Source organism: Diabrotica virgifera, chromosome 7 (genome assembly GCF_917563875.1).
Source record: "Diabrotica virgifera virgifera chromosome 7, PGI_DIABVI_V3a".
Lineage (NCBI taxonomy): Eukaryota > Metazoa > Arthropoda > Insecta > Coleoptera > Chrysomelidae > Diabrotica > Diabrotica virgifera.
In genome coordinates this window covers 13,019,963-13,037,746 of record NC_065449.1, presented here as the reverse complement: position 1 = coordinate 13,037,746, position 17,784 = coordinate 13,019,963, and the positions used below count along the sequence as shown (strand labels likewise).

Below are 17,784 nucleotides of genomic sequence, written 5' to 3'. Positions count from 1 at the left end.
GACAAACAGCTCCCCACTCCTCAACCTCTTCAGTTAAAGACTTAAAAAGGCAAACACATTGTTAAATATATCACTTGAGAAAGGCACTTTGCCGAAACAGCTGTAGTAATAACATGGTTGTAATAAATTTTGTGGAAGTATAGAAAAACAAACGTTTTTCAGTGTTTTATTGTGAGACAAAAAAAAATGTTTTCTGATGAGGCCCGTTTTTGGCTTAATGAGTACGTGAATAAACAAAATGCCCGTATTTGGGTTGATGAGCAACCCAAAGAGGTTCAAGAGTTGCCAATACATTCAGAAAAAACCACTGTTTGGTGTGGTTTATGGGCCGGTGTCATCGTCGGTCTATGTCTTGGACCGGCCAGAATGTTACTGTGAATGATAACGCTATTGGGCCACTATCGCGCCATGATAACGGACTATTTGGTACCAGAAATTTAAGTTCGTAGTTTAAGTGATATTTGGTTCCAAAAATATGGCACCAACTGCTATACATCCCGTGAAAGCATGGCTTTACTGAGAAAACGGTTCGGTAATCAATTTATTTCACGTTTCGGGTCAGTGACTTGGCCGCCTATATCCTGTGACATCACACGTCCAGTCGTTTTCCTCTGGGGCTACCTCAAGTCCAAAGTCTGTATGAATAAACCGGCTACGATTGAGGCATTGAAGGCCAGTATTACTCGAGTCACTGGTCAAATACCAATAGAAAAGCTCGAACGCGTCATCGAGAATTATACCTTCAGAATGGACCGTCTTAACCGCAGTCATGGTCAACATTTGAAAGAAATTATCTTTAAGAAGTAATTGTAAAGAATGGTTCTTTTTTACTACAATAAAGATTTTCAAATAGAATTCATTTTTGCATTGTTTTTTACTTTATCGTACTACATACGCAGTATGAGTATAATAGATAAAGTTATAGGATCGTGCAAAAAATTTTTTTTCAGATTTCACTTTTTTTCGACGATTTGAGTCCACCTGAGTCTAAAAAGCAAATAAAAAAAAACATGTCGGAAGTATGTACGTACGTACGTATGTACGTACGTATGTACGTACGTATGTCGCCACGGCCCAGCAAAAACTACTAGACCGATTTCGATGAAATTCGGTATGAGTAAGTTTAAGAGAATTTTGTCGAGAAACTAAGCTTTTAAAAAAAACCTCTCAAAGGGGGGCCGAAATAGGGGGGTTATTTAGGGCCCATTTTTGCAAATTTTGACCGAAACGAATGAAATTTAAGTTAAAGTTAGCTCATCGACAGGTAAATAGAAATACGGAATTTCACATTTCCAAATCCAAAATGGCGACCAGCATGGCCGACCGCCCACCCGATACATTTCCCTACCAATCTAAAAACTTGTTTAAGATAAATTTAATTTAAAAAACATTTGTATAGCCTAAAGATGGGGCTATAACAAAAATATTATCGTTTTTCAGAAAAGTTATGGGTTGCCTATATTTAAGGGGTCAAAATTTGACATAAGTTTGAACTAGATTTTCTCAAAAATGGCTCCAAGGAATTTATTTATTTTTTGATATGTTTTTGACATCCTATCGGTAAATTCAATAACATCAGTCAGATTTCTAACTCCTCATAGGAGGGGAGTTATAAATTTTTTATAAAAAAATATTCGAGTGGCCGTAACTTCCTCTGTAATAGAAACTAAAATTTGAAATTTGGTAGACATATATAGTACGTTATTATCTATTAGCACAATAAATTTTATCTACAATATAGCTTCCGGTTGAACCGGAAATGAAAAAAAAATCTTAATATTTTAGATACGCCCTGTATATTTTTACATATTTTGAAATAATGTAAAATTACCTTTGTAATGACATAAAAGTCGTTGCTGTAACTCAAAAACTCGAAAAGTTACAGAAACTTGAAATTTTGCTAGAATCTTGTGTGTGTCCCCTCTCACGCGATTATAGCAGAGCATTATTATAGGGCAGTCGATGAGGGTATTTGGCTCCGAATTCCATCCTACTACATCGATGTACTTGATATTTTCACAGTAAGTAGGGAATAGCTCAAGAAACAAAATCTACCCTATATACTATGGCGCTTTTATCTTGGGGCAATTCCCACCCCTTCAAGTGGGTGGAAAATTTGTTGGTCAAAATAAGCATGGAAGTGGCTAGAGAACCTATTTTTAAGCAAAAACTGATCTATACTTTTTTTGAGAACTCTTTGAGAACTTTTTGAGATGCTTTTTGAGTTATGCGTAGTTGAAAATTGGCCATTTTCATTCAAAAATGACACGTTTTCGGACGGTTTTTTGTGAATACCTTAAAAACTATGCATCAAACTTTTTAGATTATAAATAAAAAAGAGATTCGTTCCTTCGTAAATTTTCTATTTATAATACAAAAAGAGATATGGTAGGTAAAAAGAGTTTGTTTTTTGGTGCATGCTCAAAGTGCTCATGCTTTTGTAGTGTTTGAAAAGGCCTTTAAAACGAGCACCGTTAAATGTCGGTTACATTCAAACTAAGCGAAATATGGTGCAAAAAAGATATGACTAATGTACTTTAAGGAAAAATGATAAGTACATATATTTAACCCCTCATTCACCAGAATTTAAATGCATTGTTTTTCTTTTGCAATACCTCTTAATATAGTGTTATTTCTACTTTCAAAAAGTTGGACGGGTGAAAAAAATAAGATCAAATTATAGGGCGCATTTTTAAATTTTCTTAAAATTCTTTCTTTTGCTCCATGCAATTCGAAAATAAAAATGTTCTATCCCCGAGAAGTGGTGGGAACCGCCCCCATGATAAAAGCGCCATAGTATATAGTATAATATAGGATAGACTTTGAATTAGAAGATTTGGCTTTGGGCTACTCACAAAATTTCATTACAATCCATGCAGTAAAATGCAAATATTGTAAACTATTAATTTCTCAGAAAAATGAACTAATTTGAAATGAAAGTATGACTAATATTCTATTGATTTATGCAATAATCTATAGTGTGTCCCCGAACATTTTCTCAAATGCAGGAATTAATGATGCGTAGACCCATAAAATATTTTCAAGTATACAAGGTGTTTCTAAAATATCAAAATAACGAGTAGCTTTGTTGTTTTTATAGAATGCCAGTATCTAGTACGATAACGATAATAGATCGGTACGATAAAGTTCTCGGGCGGCCCTTCCGTCCAGCGTTTTCTGGTTTAAAAAAGTACCTCTAAATGAATCACCCTTTATAATTGGTCCAAAAAGACCTAACCCAGACATCCAAAGTAAAAGTTTTCCTCCAACACCAAACTGTTCTATATGGTCCACATATTGTTCAGTAAAAAGTTACACCATTTTGAGCTTCCGATTTGGGGGGAGATGGGGGAGAAGTCGGTAAATTAGTGCTTTTTTTACGTTTTTCGTCAATACTTCTAAAAATATGCTTTCAGCGTAAACAATGTTCTATATAAAAATCTTCTGCATAAAATTTAAAACAAAAAATATAGTCCGATATATATTTGTTTTAAAATCAACGGCTCCAGAGTTACGGAGGGTAAAAAGTGGAGGTTTTCGATACTTTTTATTTTCTTGGGCAATTGATGGTGATTTTGGGTGGTGAGGTTGACATTTCTACAGGAGCTTATCACTAACATACCATCGGCCACTGAAATAGCTAATTTTATTTACAAAACACAATCCTGTTAAAGAAAATTTCTTTCATCAGTAATAATATTATAAATTGCCCAAAAAATATGAAAAGTATCGAAAACCTCCACTTTTCACCCTCCGTAACTCTGGAACCGTTGATTTTGTAACAATTATGTATAGGACCTTTTTTTGTTTTAAATTGTATATAGAAAGAACATTTTGGTATAGAACATTGTTTACGCTAAAGCAAAGTTTTAGAAATATTGACGAAAAACGTAAAAAGTACTAATTTACCGACTTCTCCCCCATCTCCCCCCCCCCCCAAGCAGTACGTACGCTCAAAATGGTGTAACTTTTTACTCAACAATATAACAATATATGGACTATATAGAATATTTTGGTGTTGGAAGAAAACTTTTACTTTGTATGTTTGGGTTAGGCCTTTTTTTGGACCAATTATATTACACTACCTCCGTAACTTTGGAACCGTTCATTTTAGAAGGATTATGCATAGGCCCTTTTTTATTTCAAATTTTATGTAGAACATTTTTGTTTAGAAGGTTGTTTATTCTAAACCGCATAGTTTTAGAAATATTGACGAAAAACGTAAAAAGCTACGAATTTACCGATTTTTCCCCCCTCTCTCCCCCAAACTCGACGCTCAAAATGATGTCACTCTTTTCTGAACATTATGTGGACCATATAGAAAAATTTGCTGTTGGAGGATAACTTTCACTTTGGATGTCTGGGTTTGGGTCTAGTTATACCATACTAAACATAATTTTAATTTTAATTGAGGTTTTGTACATATTTGAAGTATGTATGATTTATGTAGTTGATGTAGATTATCATTCTCTTATAATTTGCAACGCATTTTAGTTATATTTGTTTTATAAAAAGTATAAATTACATATATAAAAGATTATTCTGACTAAGACATTAAAATAAGCATTGGGTATACATCTAAAATCAATCCCATATAGATGCAACACGGTAACAACTAGGTATATTTTTAGTGCAAGATGATTTTATTTGCTAAAACAATGTGACCAAAATTTTACAAAAATGGTATTTCTCATTAAAAATCACAAAAACGAACGAAACTTCGAGCACCTTGATCTTCGTCCTTACATCGAACGTAAAAATCCCAACACCAACAAAAAATTGTTCCGTTAGTGCTTGAAAAATGAACTTATTACAATGCATATAGCCAACATATTCGACCCAGGATGACCAACTGAGCAAACCCCAAACCGGAGCAAGCATACAGAAACCATCCATATACAAGAGACGAATCTGGGACCATAACTTCGAAAGCAACATATCAAATATATATTTTCCAACGCTTTTTGCCTTAACTATTCTATTTTTGTAAACGTGAAGCTTATATTGCTGACCAACGGCTTATTCTATACAAAACTGTAAAGTCTATATATCTATATCTTCTATCTATTATTGCAATCTACACTTCAAGATATTTTTTATAATATTTACACTTCGCTGCTTGCATTTTACGATATGTGGAAAGATGTTTTTCTCTCCACATACAAGTAGAAACTGACTACTGATAATCGTCGTATAAAACGATTATCCTTATATACATATAAACATCTAAATATATCAAAAAGATATACGCTTAGCACATCGGCCCGTTAAGTGATTCGTGCGCGTTTAAATCTCGCGACCGTTTCCGATGACGCGCCTGACAATTGACAACTGACAGCTGACGGTTAGTTGACGGAGATGAGCTTGTTCACTGTATGAGTACAGCTGCAGCTGCCGGAATGCAAGCCGCCCTACTTATTAGAGAGAAACAGCGCCTCAGGAGGAAGCGACTTAGGCAAGGAAGACATGATCTGCCTACGCATGTGGCTACACGGGAGATTAGACCTTTCCCGCAGTTTCCGCCTGAATACTTGGTAAGTTTCTTGAGGTTTAAAAATATGCTAAAGCTTTTGGACAACTATTAAAAATTAGTTTTGTGTATTTGCCCTGAGTTTTTTTTGGAGGTGGGAATGTTCGCAAGACCGTCTGGGAATGTGTCCCAGGTGTGTCGGATTCAATCCACACCCCCTCTTTCACCAGCCAACCAGTCTGGAACCGCTCTTAGTGAGCATGTCTGACCCGTCAACCTAACTCCCTTCTGGCACACTTCTCATGCATTCCATGGATTGGGTGGCCATCCAATTCACCCTGAGTTAAACACAAACACCTTCCAGATTTAGTAGTATTTATGTTCAATATTATCACCATCAAGGCGTTTTAATCCAGATGGAACGTTTGCCGCTCTTACTTAGAGTTCTCTGATTCGCTTATTGTGTGTTGTCAAAATTTGTTGTATGACTTGGCTTTCTTTACAATTTTCTTCCGCTTATTTCGATATGTGCATAGTTCCTTCAGTTTCTTACTTTCATGATTTTGATATCTCGTATAATGACCTGGTCCTCACATCTCTCTCTGGGTCTTCTCCTTGGTTTCTGGCTTTCATCTGGTAATTTTTTCAATCAGTAGGCCGTTTTTCCTTGTCTCAATGTGTCCCAGCCATCCCAACCTCTGTTCTTTAATGAATCTAACTATATCCTTCATTATGTGTCTTAGTTCATTGTTCATTATTCTTCTCATTTTTTTCGATTTTTATTATTTTGCGTGTAATTCGTCTAAAGATTTTCCTTTCATTAATTTATTTCCTAATTTTTTTTTCATCTTTTTCTGTGAGTAACATTGTCTCAGCTGCGTGTGTAACTACTATTCTGACTGCAACTATGTATATTTTCAGTTTTGTATTTCTGGATAAGTTTTTGTCCTTCATTCGTTATCATCATCAATCAGCTGCTTGCGCCCACTACTGGACATAGGCCTCCCTCATTTTTGTCCATTGTGCTCTATTTTGACCACTCTGCATCCGATTTCTTGACATTTTCTTGAGATCGTCAGTCCAACAAGTATAAGTATCCAAGTCCAGTACAAGTATAAGTATAAGTATCCAACAAGTATCTACTTCTTTTGTCTAATCACGGCCTCCACTCAAGTAATCTCTTCGTCTACCTTTCATCACTGATTCAGGCGACGTGTCCGGCCCAGTTCCATTTCATATGGCAATTCGGGAAATTACATCGGTAACTCCTGTTCTTCGTCTTAAGTCTTCATTTCTAACTCGGTCACGAAGCGATATATTCAGCATTAACCTTTCCATTTTCCTATGAGCTATTTGCAGAGTTTTAGAAGTTGTAGCTGTCAATGTCAAAGTTTCGGTAGCATAGGTTTGACATTGACCAATGTCCTTCATTAGCCTATGATATCTCCAGTACGTTTTGTTGCCTGCTGGTATTCACTCCATTACATCTTCACGTCTCTTATTTTTCCTATTCACAATTACTCCCAAATATTTAAATTGTTGAACTCTTTCAAAAGTGTAGTTTTTTATTTTGATTTCTCTCGTCTTGATATCTTCTCTTCTACAAAAGAGTTCTCCTTTCACTAAAATTGTGAATTACCAGGACACATTGGTTCCCTTCTAGTTATGGATTCGTATTCTACTCGGGTGGCTGATGACGCCTAGCGGTAGAAACATGAATGTGTCACCCTACTGAATACCAATTCATAACCAGAAGGAAAACGATGTCTCCTGTTGTACCAATTTTTTAATTATTTGTTTATTTGGTATTTTACATCATAGCGTAGGCAGCGCTCTCTGTCGAAGCCATAATGCACGCATCATTTTGTACGGCACAAAAGATATAGGAACCGTCTTTTCCGATATGGTCTGTTGCACAGCCATTAGATTAGATGGCGTTCTTGTAAATTTTACTGAAATTGTTAATTTTCAGGACACATTGGTTCCCTTCTGGTTGTGGATTCGTATTCTACTCGGGTGGTTGGTGACACCGAGAGAGAGAAACATGCATGTATCACTCTATTGGATACCAATTCATAATAAGAAGGAAAACTATGCGTGCTTTATCAATTATTTAATTATTTATTTTACATACATGTGTATGTATATACATACAGTATTAAACTATCAAAGCTATATCGTGCCCCTTTCGATTGTTTGTAACATTGCACGGCCTTTTAGTGTTTAAAACATCCAACCTGACGTGCAAGTTAAATAAAATGCGTTATCAAAACCAAATGTATCCAATTTTCACAATTTCCTATTTGCAACATTGAATCTTTTCCACACGCGAGGATTTGTTGAATTACGGGATATCGGGAAATATTGTTATTCCTCTGGGATCTGACCACTGCACGAGGATATCTAAATGCAAATCACGTAGCTTGTGTGTCTGTCTTAGCGTTTGAATATGGGATTGAAGGACGCAACACAGCGTTCTTGTTGAAAACACGTACATCTGGGACTAAGGACTTGTTACATGTGTAGATAGATTTGTTACAAATAATATTTATCTTTTTTATACATACTTTATTACATATTTTTATAAACACTGAAAAATTAGATGTTGAAAGCACTTTCGTATATTTTGTTCTTCTTCTTAGGGTGCCTGTCCGTTCCTAATGTTGACGATCATTCTGGCTATGATGATTTTGTTGGTTGCTAAACGAAATAGTTGTGTTGAAGTCTTTCTATACCTCAGGTTAGCAAGCCAGGATATTCTTCTTCGTCCTGGGGCCTGGGCTATTTTTCTTTCAATTTTACCTTGCAAAATGCATTAGAGTAGCTCATATTTGCCTTGATTTCTCATTATATGTCCCAAGTACTGCAGCTGACGGCCCTTCACGATGTTGACCAAATCTGCGGTTGCCTTCCTCGTCCGTAGTACTTCTTCATTGGTGACTTTTTCTCTCCATGGTATCTTTAGGATCCTTCTGTACAACCATAGCTCAAAAGCCTGAAGTTTCGATAGAGTTACCGCCTTCAATGTCCATGTTTCTACTCCGTATGGTACACGTAACATTTAAGGAGCCTTATTTTTGTTTCTAGGGTGAGGTCATGGCTCTTGAACACAGAGCTCATAGTCAAGAATTCACTTTTTGCCTTTCCGATACGACATCTAATCTCTTGGGTATTATCTCACGACTTATTGATTATAGTTCCCAAGTAGTTGTACTGTGAGACACGATCAATTCTCATTTGGTTCACATACAGATTTGCTCTAGTTATGTTTTCCTTGCAGATGATCATTAGCTTGGCTTTGATGGTGTTTATATCCAGTCCATATGTTCTACTTGTTTCCGTTATTTTTTCATTAAGTTTTGCAGCCCTTCTATGGTATTGGAAACCACTATTGCATCATCTGCATACCGCAGGTTACTGAACTTGACTCCATTTATTCAGATGCCTTCATCAATTTCTTTTAGAGCCTCTTCAAAAATGTGCTCTGAGTACAGATTGAAAATCAGCGGTGAAATTATGCACCCCTGTCTCACTCCCCTTAATATTTTTCTTATAAGCGAAGATAATCTTCTTCTCCCTGGTCTTCTCTTTCCAAATACCTTGCCCTGAAGAATGAGTTGCAACGAGCCATATCTTTGTTCATTTCTCATAACATGGCACAGATATTCTAGTTTGCGCTTTTTGATTGTATTAATAATTTCCCATTCCTTGTCCACTTTACGTAGGACCTCAGCATTAGTCAGATGATCTACCCACAAAATTCTTAAGATACCTCTGTAACGCCACATTTCAAAGATCTCGAGCTCTCTTAAAGAAGCTTCGGAAAGTGTTTAGGTCTCTACTACGTATAATAACGTAGAAAATACATAGCATCTAATGATAGAGATTTTGGTACCAACCCTAATAACACCAAACATTCCATGTATGTTCCTAGAATGTGCACACAGGATATTGAAAGCATTCCTGGAATGTCCTTAAAAGCACAAGAATGTCCCCTAAATGTCCCAGGAAAGTCCTCTGTCAGCATTTTAAACATTCCTTAAATGTCTTGTTGGAACATTCCATGAATGTCTACAATGTTCTTTGGACATTCACAGTATATTTTTTATATATTCCCTGGATATAGTCGCTGATGTGACATAATACCTCCGATTTGTTTCTTCATGAGTTTTGTAAGAGAGACTAAAAACTTTTTTGCAGTCACCTCCTATTTTCATATGATATTTTTTAACATGTTTTGTAGTAAATTCAACTATCTATTTACTAAGAAAACATGTCAAAATTTACATGTGAAAACAGGAGATGACCCTAAAAATGGTTTTTCGTCTCCTACAAAATTCATGAAAAAGCAGATAGGAGGCATTGTCACATCACCGACGATATATCAGAAGTATATGTGGCCATACCAAATTATACATACTTGATAAATATAAACATTTCTATTGCACAAAATCTTGTCATATATTTTTTTCCATAACCATCACTACGATGATGATTCATTGTATTGAATTGTACATTACAATTACAATCTGGTCATAACTGACCAATGAGCAATTTTAATTTAACCTAAATCACTACTGTTCCTTAAAATGAAGAGCTTACCCCATAGCGTCTCTTATCTAATCTAACAAGATCATGCACTATTCTAACATACACAGGCACGTAAGCACTATGCTCTGCTTTTCACTATCCCCTATCACTCAAACTAGTTCAAAAGGCTTTGTCCTCTTCAATCTTCTAGTTTGCCCAGTAGTATCGAGGAGCTGGATTTCCTCAATATTCTTGTAGGTACTTATGAAGTTGTTGCTCGTGACTTCCAACTTTACTCCAACTTTAAAAACAAATCCAGCTGTAAAATATTTATGTGCCTGAAGGCTTTTGTATGCTTTCATCTGCTGCTTAGAGTAGTAACTGTGAGACTCCACCAGATATGTATAAATATCTATAAGAGTAATTTGGTGGAATGCACTTTACTGTAAAATCCTATTCTCACTCAGTGGCGTGCTGGCCATATAAATGAATCGGTGCAATCACCGAGAGGCCGCGGCCTCTTGAGGCCGGTCAAATAGGCTTTTTTCACGAAACATTTTAGATGTCACAAAAAAATATTGTTTTAATTTCTAGTCGAATAATATTAACAAGACGTTTAAAAATTTTTTTAATTTTAGAATACAGTTTAAGTAAATGAATAAGACTCTATATACATAAATTATTGCTACAGATAATATTTATTTTCATAAATACTAATAATATTACATATTATGTACTCTGCAGAATAAAGAATGGGAAAACGTCTTGCACATTTTTGACCGAATTATTGTGAGTATCGAAAAACGATTTGATCAAGCACTTTGTACAATAAAAATGGTATACATTTAATGGTATTCAAATCATTTACTGAAAAATTAAGAAATTTTTATCCTACTATATCTGTGACTGCAATTAGAGAACTCGTGGATTTTGCTGATACCTAAATAGATTGTATTAAAAAATACGATTTTGCAAAATACTGAAATTATAGAAATTATATGTAGAAGATTGAGTTAATGATGAATGTGTTCAGTCTACAGAATATATGAAGGATGATATTATTAATCTAAGTGATAATGAACATGAAGTAACAAATGACAATGTTGTTGATATCGTGAAAATTTCACCTCCGTGTGGTAATTTGCCTTTCTCCACACAATTCTATCTTGGGTCATATCAATGTTAATTCCCTTTACCAACATGTCCTGCCTTATTGTCTTCCCCCAGGTCTTCTTTGGTCTTCCTCTCCTACTCCTTCCAGGAATCTGCACTTCAGCTACTCTTCGTATTGGATGATTAACGTCTCGACGTTGAACATGACCAAACCATCTTAACCTATGCTCTCTCATTTTGGCATCAATTGGTGCCACACCTAGACTTCCCCTAATATACTCATTTCTAATTTTATCCTTCTTTGTCACTCCACTCATCCATCCAAGCATTCTCATTTCCGCCCCATGCATTCGTTGTTCCTCTTTCTATTTCACTGCCCAACATTCAGTTCCGTACATCATAGCCGGTCTTATGGCTGTTTTATAGAATTTTCCCTTCAGCTTCATTGGAATTTTTCTGTCACACAACACACCACTCGCTTCTTTCCATTTCATCCATCCAGCCCTAATTCTACTGCATGCATCTCCATCTATTTCTCCATCACTCTGTAATACCGATTCTAGGTACTTAAAACTATTGCTTTTCACAATCATTTCACCATCCAAAGATATCATTTTATTTGTAGTAGCTCCATCTTTAATTTACTTCTTTATTTTACTTTTATCTTTAATTATTTATCTTTAATCTTTATTTTACTTTTATCTTAATTACATTAAATTCATATATCGCGCTCATCACTGTGTATTCAGGAAATTATGGTTTCTGCCTTACTGCATACAATATTTTGTCATACACATGTCATTTATTATTTGTAAGATTGCTTATTCTTAAATAAAAAAATATAGCAAATTAAAAAAAAATCATTGAATTCAAAGTTTTATAAAAAAAGATAAAAGTTTTATGTTTTATCTAAAAATCATTTATATTTTTGTTTTTTTGATTTTATAAAAAATAACGAATAAAAGATACTGATAATAGCAGGGAAAATGTGGACGGGAGGCCGCTCTCCTATAAAATCACCGGGCCGTTTGAGAAGTTCCAGCACGCCACTGGAATTGTATATGGATCTAAATCCCCAATTATTTTTAGCTTCAATAAGTATCTAAAACAATAAAAGAAATAATGTTATTGCTTGCAAAATTCATCAATATTGATAAATATCAGGGAAAAATTAACAGTAAATAAAAATTGTTTCCCCTACCTTTGTCCAACATCTTTAATTTCCAATAATAATTTCCTTAAATAATCACTTTGCATTGTGGTAAAGTTTATTAAGTTGACAAAATACAGCAAACGAACTCCAAATGAATCCAAAATAGACAAAATACGACGATAAACAAGAAAAATAGATATTACAAACAGAACCTCTGTAACTTTTTGTATGCCAACCAGAAGTCACTTGGTTTGGATTGCCTAATATACGCGCGGAAATTTTGAAAATGAACACAAATTGAATAGTAAATGGCCTCTCTTAAAATATAGGACATTGGTAGTATGTTCGTAGAATGTCTTGTGGTAACATTCCACCAATAATTTAATCAGATGTTCACCGAATGTTCCTTCAATGTTCAGGGCATTTAAACATTAATAGAACTTTCATAGTACATTCCTGGAATGTTTCGTGTTGTTAGGGAAGTGGTAAATCGTGACTTATGAAAAGAGAGTTCATCATTACGAACGCTGATCATGCTTTTCCTATATGTTGTTTTATTTCAGCAGAGTGGTGCCATTGGCTGTTTATGTTGGTAATAAGGTATGTGTAGCCATCTACTCTGCCAATTGGTTGCTGGTGAACCAAAAGTCATGTATTGCATATTTCGCGCTTACTGACTACCATGTACTTTTGTTTTTTTTTCGTATTGAGATCCAGTCAATTGGAAAAATTCAAGTGGCGCCAAAATAAATCATAAAATCAAAAATGAAATCTTTAATAATAACCAAAATACGAGTCACACCGAACCGGAACAAATAATATTAACATTTTCGTACTGTTATTTTGTATTCTATTGTATTTTTGTATTTATTAATTTAAATTCTGCGGTCTACCATAATTCCATTAAAAAATCTAATACGATATTCCCACCGTATCTAAAATTAACCGCCATAATAAAATAATAATCTGCGAACGACCGCATGAATATCGTATTCATATGTATTCAATATACATCATTTATCAGACGTATGAACCATATTTTACCCTCTAGAATGCAAGCACTATTAACCTATATTTTCCCTTAGTGTTCGCAAGGGCGAGCCGCATGGCAGGAACGTGAAAGGGATAGACGCTGTTCACTCTCCGAGGAAGCGCGGCAACATCGCATCAAGCAAACCGAAGCTCATCATCGATGGATGAAAAGGAACAGGGTAGGTACCCTCAAATTTTATTAACTCACGGTCGTGAATGAAGGTAATCACACCGAGAATTTAGATTTAGCGTTATATTCATTTACATATTAGTTATATCTTAATTTAACTGGAGGTTTTAAGTGATGTCTACAGTATATTTTAGAGTTCTTGACATGTGTACATTTGTTGTTTATTTGGGTTTATATGACTACGGACACTAAATCAATTCGCCAATTTTACTATTTTTTATTTTATTAGTCATTTTTTCGTATCTCATCCTAAAACTAATAATTAATCTCTAATAAACAATTCTACTAATAAATAATTATTTTTGTATTTTTTTAATAATTTTTTAAATGATGTTCTCAGAGTTAAACGTAAAAATAGCAACATTCTTCTTTAGCCCTCTACTTAATTCGAAAGCTTTTTACTATGGACTGTCCATACTGTCCAAGTTCGTCATTCATTTTTATCTACATATTTTTTTTATATATTTTTTAATTATTATTTTTTTCTTCTATTTTTTTAAAATATTTTTTATAGATATATTTTTTTTATATTTTCTCCTTTTTTTTATATATTTTTTAATGTTTTTCTTTTTTTTTAATGTATAACAATTTACAAGAAATACTCTATATTTTACAATTACAATTTAAGTTTAAAAGCTAAAATATATTTATACAATAGTCGGTATACCAGCTCATTGTTTTCTAATGTTAATAAATAGTTTAAATTAATGGGACATCAGTGTGGGACATCAATAGTGGACATCAGTCAAAGAATACAGTGAATTTAAAAGCATATTAACGTTGTTAGAAATAAGAGAACAGGTCAAAATTGTGTGTTGTAAGGTTACCCAACTGACCAGTGGCGCACCAGGAATTTTCCTCTAGGGGGGTTGGCTTGGGCGGGGTTCGGACAAGTAATTAAGATTAAGCATGAATTATTGTAATTTCGATTACCAAATTTTGAATTCCAATTACATGCCGGAAACTTCAAATTTTACATGACAAACGAGTGTGAGTTTTTTCAAAAATCGTGGAAGATATGGGGAATGAGCTAAAGAGCTGTGGGAATCATGCTGTAATTATTCGCTTAAATCTTTTGCTCACTCTGCCTTGAATCACTAAGTTCAAAACATTGCCTATTATCTGTGTGCATCCAGGAAACATTTTGGCGCTATTAAGAATGTTCAGCTTTGTTATGAAAACGCAGAACACAGGTTTTTGACATAGCTTTTGAAAGCTTTTGAAGCAGGTTTCTGAAATGTTGCTTGTAGTGAATTGAAACTGATGACTAAATATTTTTCGTTATGTATTACTAAAACGATTACTACCATACGCCGAAGAAATAGTTGGTGACTACCAGTGTGATATCAGGCCCGGAAGATCGACTGTTGATCATATATTTACTATTAGACAAAAATGCTTGAAAGGATTGGGAGTATAATCAAGACGTGCATCAGATATTTATAGATTTCAAACATGCTTATCATTCAATTAATCATCCTACACTATGGAATACAATGGTCGAGCTGGGCGTACCTAAGAAACTAACTGCGGTAACGCAAATGTGTGTAAGTAACTTCTTTGCTCAAGTTAGAAGAGGTAGGGAAATATCAAATGCTTTCTGCGTAAATTCTGGACTGAGACAGGGAGATCCGTTGTCTCCGTTGTTGTTTAACCTGACCTTAGAATATGCCATCCGAAAAATCTATCCAAAAATCAAACCAGACATAACTGCTCGGGAAAAGGCCAGATGGGAGAAAGTCTGTAGGACGGCCTAGAAAAAGGTGGAAAGATGCAGTCAGAGAAGATCTGGAGAAAATGGGAGTGAGACAATGGGAAATAGTGGCACAGGATCGACACATTGAAGGCAATAGTAAACCACTCGCAAGGATAGTCGAAGAGTTATAATGCTATTGATGATGATAATAACTAAATATTTTTGACGTTAAATTTACAAAAAGTAACAGGTTTTTCGCATTACAATCAAGATTATCGTTTTCGGGAGCAGCAGTTCTCATCACGAATAGGCAATGTTTTGAACATAGTTATTCAAAGCAGAGTGAGTAAAAGATTTAAACGGATAGTTACATGGTTCCCACAGCCTTAGCGCATTCCCCAAATCTTCCACGATTTCTGAAAAAGTTTTTAGCATGGAACTGAACTTCGAAATTTGGCAATCTAAATTGCAATTCATGCTTAATATTAATTGATAATAATTATTTTCGTGCCGAAAAGCGGTTTCATGGCGATTGCTATAGCTTTCACGCACTGAGGCTGAAAAACATTTGAGTCGATTGCATTGACGGAAAAATTTTTAGACGAACTATTCGGCAGCAAATATTTCTTGGGGATTTTTTGTCCGGGATTATTTTGTGGGGATATTCTCTCCAAAAAAATTTGTGGAGATTATTTTTCCGGGATTTTTTGTCCTTGGATTATTTGTCCGGGGATTTTTTGTTTGGGGATTTTTTGTCTAGGGATAATTTGTGGCGATTTTTTGTCCGGGATTATTTGTCCGGGGATTATTTGTCCTCTTCGCTTGGGCACCGAAATTTTTTTGTATTGTTTCTGAAAGACAAGTTACATTTTCCTACTAAGTATTCTTTATAGTTTTTTATATGCTCTGGGAGGGGTTTTAACCCCCAAAACCCCTCCCTGGTTGCGCCACTGCAACTGACCACAAATACATTGTGGACTATCAGCTAGAAAAAGTTTAAATATATATGATGGTATATAATGATACATCCCCTAGATTATTTAAGACATTTTTACACCTCAGACACTCCCATTGTGATTTCTTACACACTTACACAAATTCCAACAACTACTAATAAGTTAAATAAATTCGATAACTCTAAATCACCACAAAATTGCTTTTTTAAATCTTCGATCTCTTGATAATAAGATTTTATTACAGTATTTAGTTGTCGAACACTAAACTCCTGTGTAATGTGGTTTGCCTAACTAGTTCCACTTACAGTTTACTAGAATTAATTTTACTATAACAACTAGTTTAATGAATTTTAAATGATAATTTTCACATTGGGTGTGTTGTTACATCATTTCTAATTTTAACAATCTTACTCTTAAATATGACAGGTTATTTTAAACTACCTGTGGAACTGTCGTTTGTCTTGTCATCGTTCCGAGGTTCCCAACCATTTCATTTTCACTTGCCGTCTCACTTCCAACATGTGAACAAGTCATATCTAGATCTCAGATGTTACCTAGGGCAAATTAGATAATATTTTAAATATCCAGGCTTAAGGTAGCATTTTATACCTATGTTTCCTTGACGGACTACTTTTACTGGGCTTTGACCCACATATTTTTGTATAATACTATCTTGGTGGTTAGCATGTACATTGCACGTGAGTATAACCTAATATTTTTTAACCCTAGTCAAAATTTCAACATCTTTGCCTTTTTTATCAGGTTATATTCATTTTAGGTAATCACTGATGACTGGTAAACCAGTCGAAAACTAGTTATGTGAATTTGATGTGGCCCTTTTGAGGGTTTTTTAAATATACCTTTTATACAGGATTTACTGTTTTTTTTATATATAATGGTGTATGCAGGGCCGGAACTAGGGGGGAAAAGGGGGCACGTGCCCCGATGGCAAATTTGAGGGGGCGGCAAATTTTTTTGCAAACGGCAAAAAACAGATTTAAACGGTTTCAAATAACTTGAGTAGGTAGTAAGACAAACAACATTATGCTAAATTAGTAAGTACTATAATTTTTTTAAACAGTTGTACTGACCGTGAACCTTTGCATTCATAGCATTTTGTTGTTTCTGGTATTCGAAATTATCATATTATTATTTTTTTAGGTATAACATTTATTGAAGCACACAAAAAACATATTTTTAGCTATTTTTAATGACTGGAAAATAGTAAAAAAAATTTATTAAAGTCCTGCACATCCCGTTTTAGCATACGGTTGGATAAAACGGGATAGGTTCACAATATTTAATTTTTTGCAAAAAATTATCTAAAAAGTATATTTAAGTAGATATACGACTGCAACGCAAAATTTACCTTTGAAAAAACAATATCTTCAGTGGTCAGAAACTTATAAATAGGCCTTTTTTATGTTTTATTGCAAAATGGGAAATAAGACCTTTTATTTAGGACTAGGTACGTATATCAGAACAAAAGTCGCATAAAAATATGTTGTTCTTTTCTGCAATATGAGAACACGCTTTATCGCTATTTAAAAAATTAATAGGCCAACAAATAAATAGGTGGATAAAATGGGACATAAAAAACTGTATCCCATTTATCCGTGTCCAAACAAATAATCCAACCTATAA

General features: G+C 34.5%; 1 protein-coding gene across 1 annotated transcript in view; it reads left to right on the top strand.

Annotated features, from left to right (window-relative positions):
* LOC126887777 (uncharacterized) overlaps positions 1-17,784 on the top strand; it is a 298,854-nt gene that overhangs the window by 224,631 nt on the left and 56,439 nt on the right. Inside the window, exon 4 of the mRNA XM_050655583.1 lies at positions 13,352-13,477. Coding sequence (XP_050511540.1) covers positions 13,352-13,477 — 126 coding nt within the window. The remainder of the gene's footprint in view (positions 1-13,351; positions 13,478-17,784) is intronic.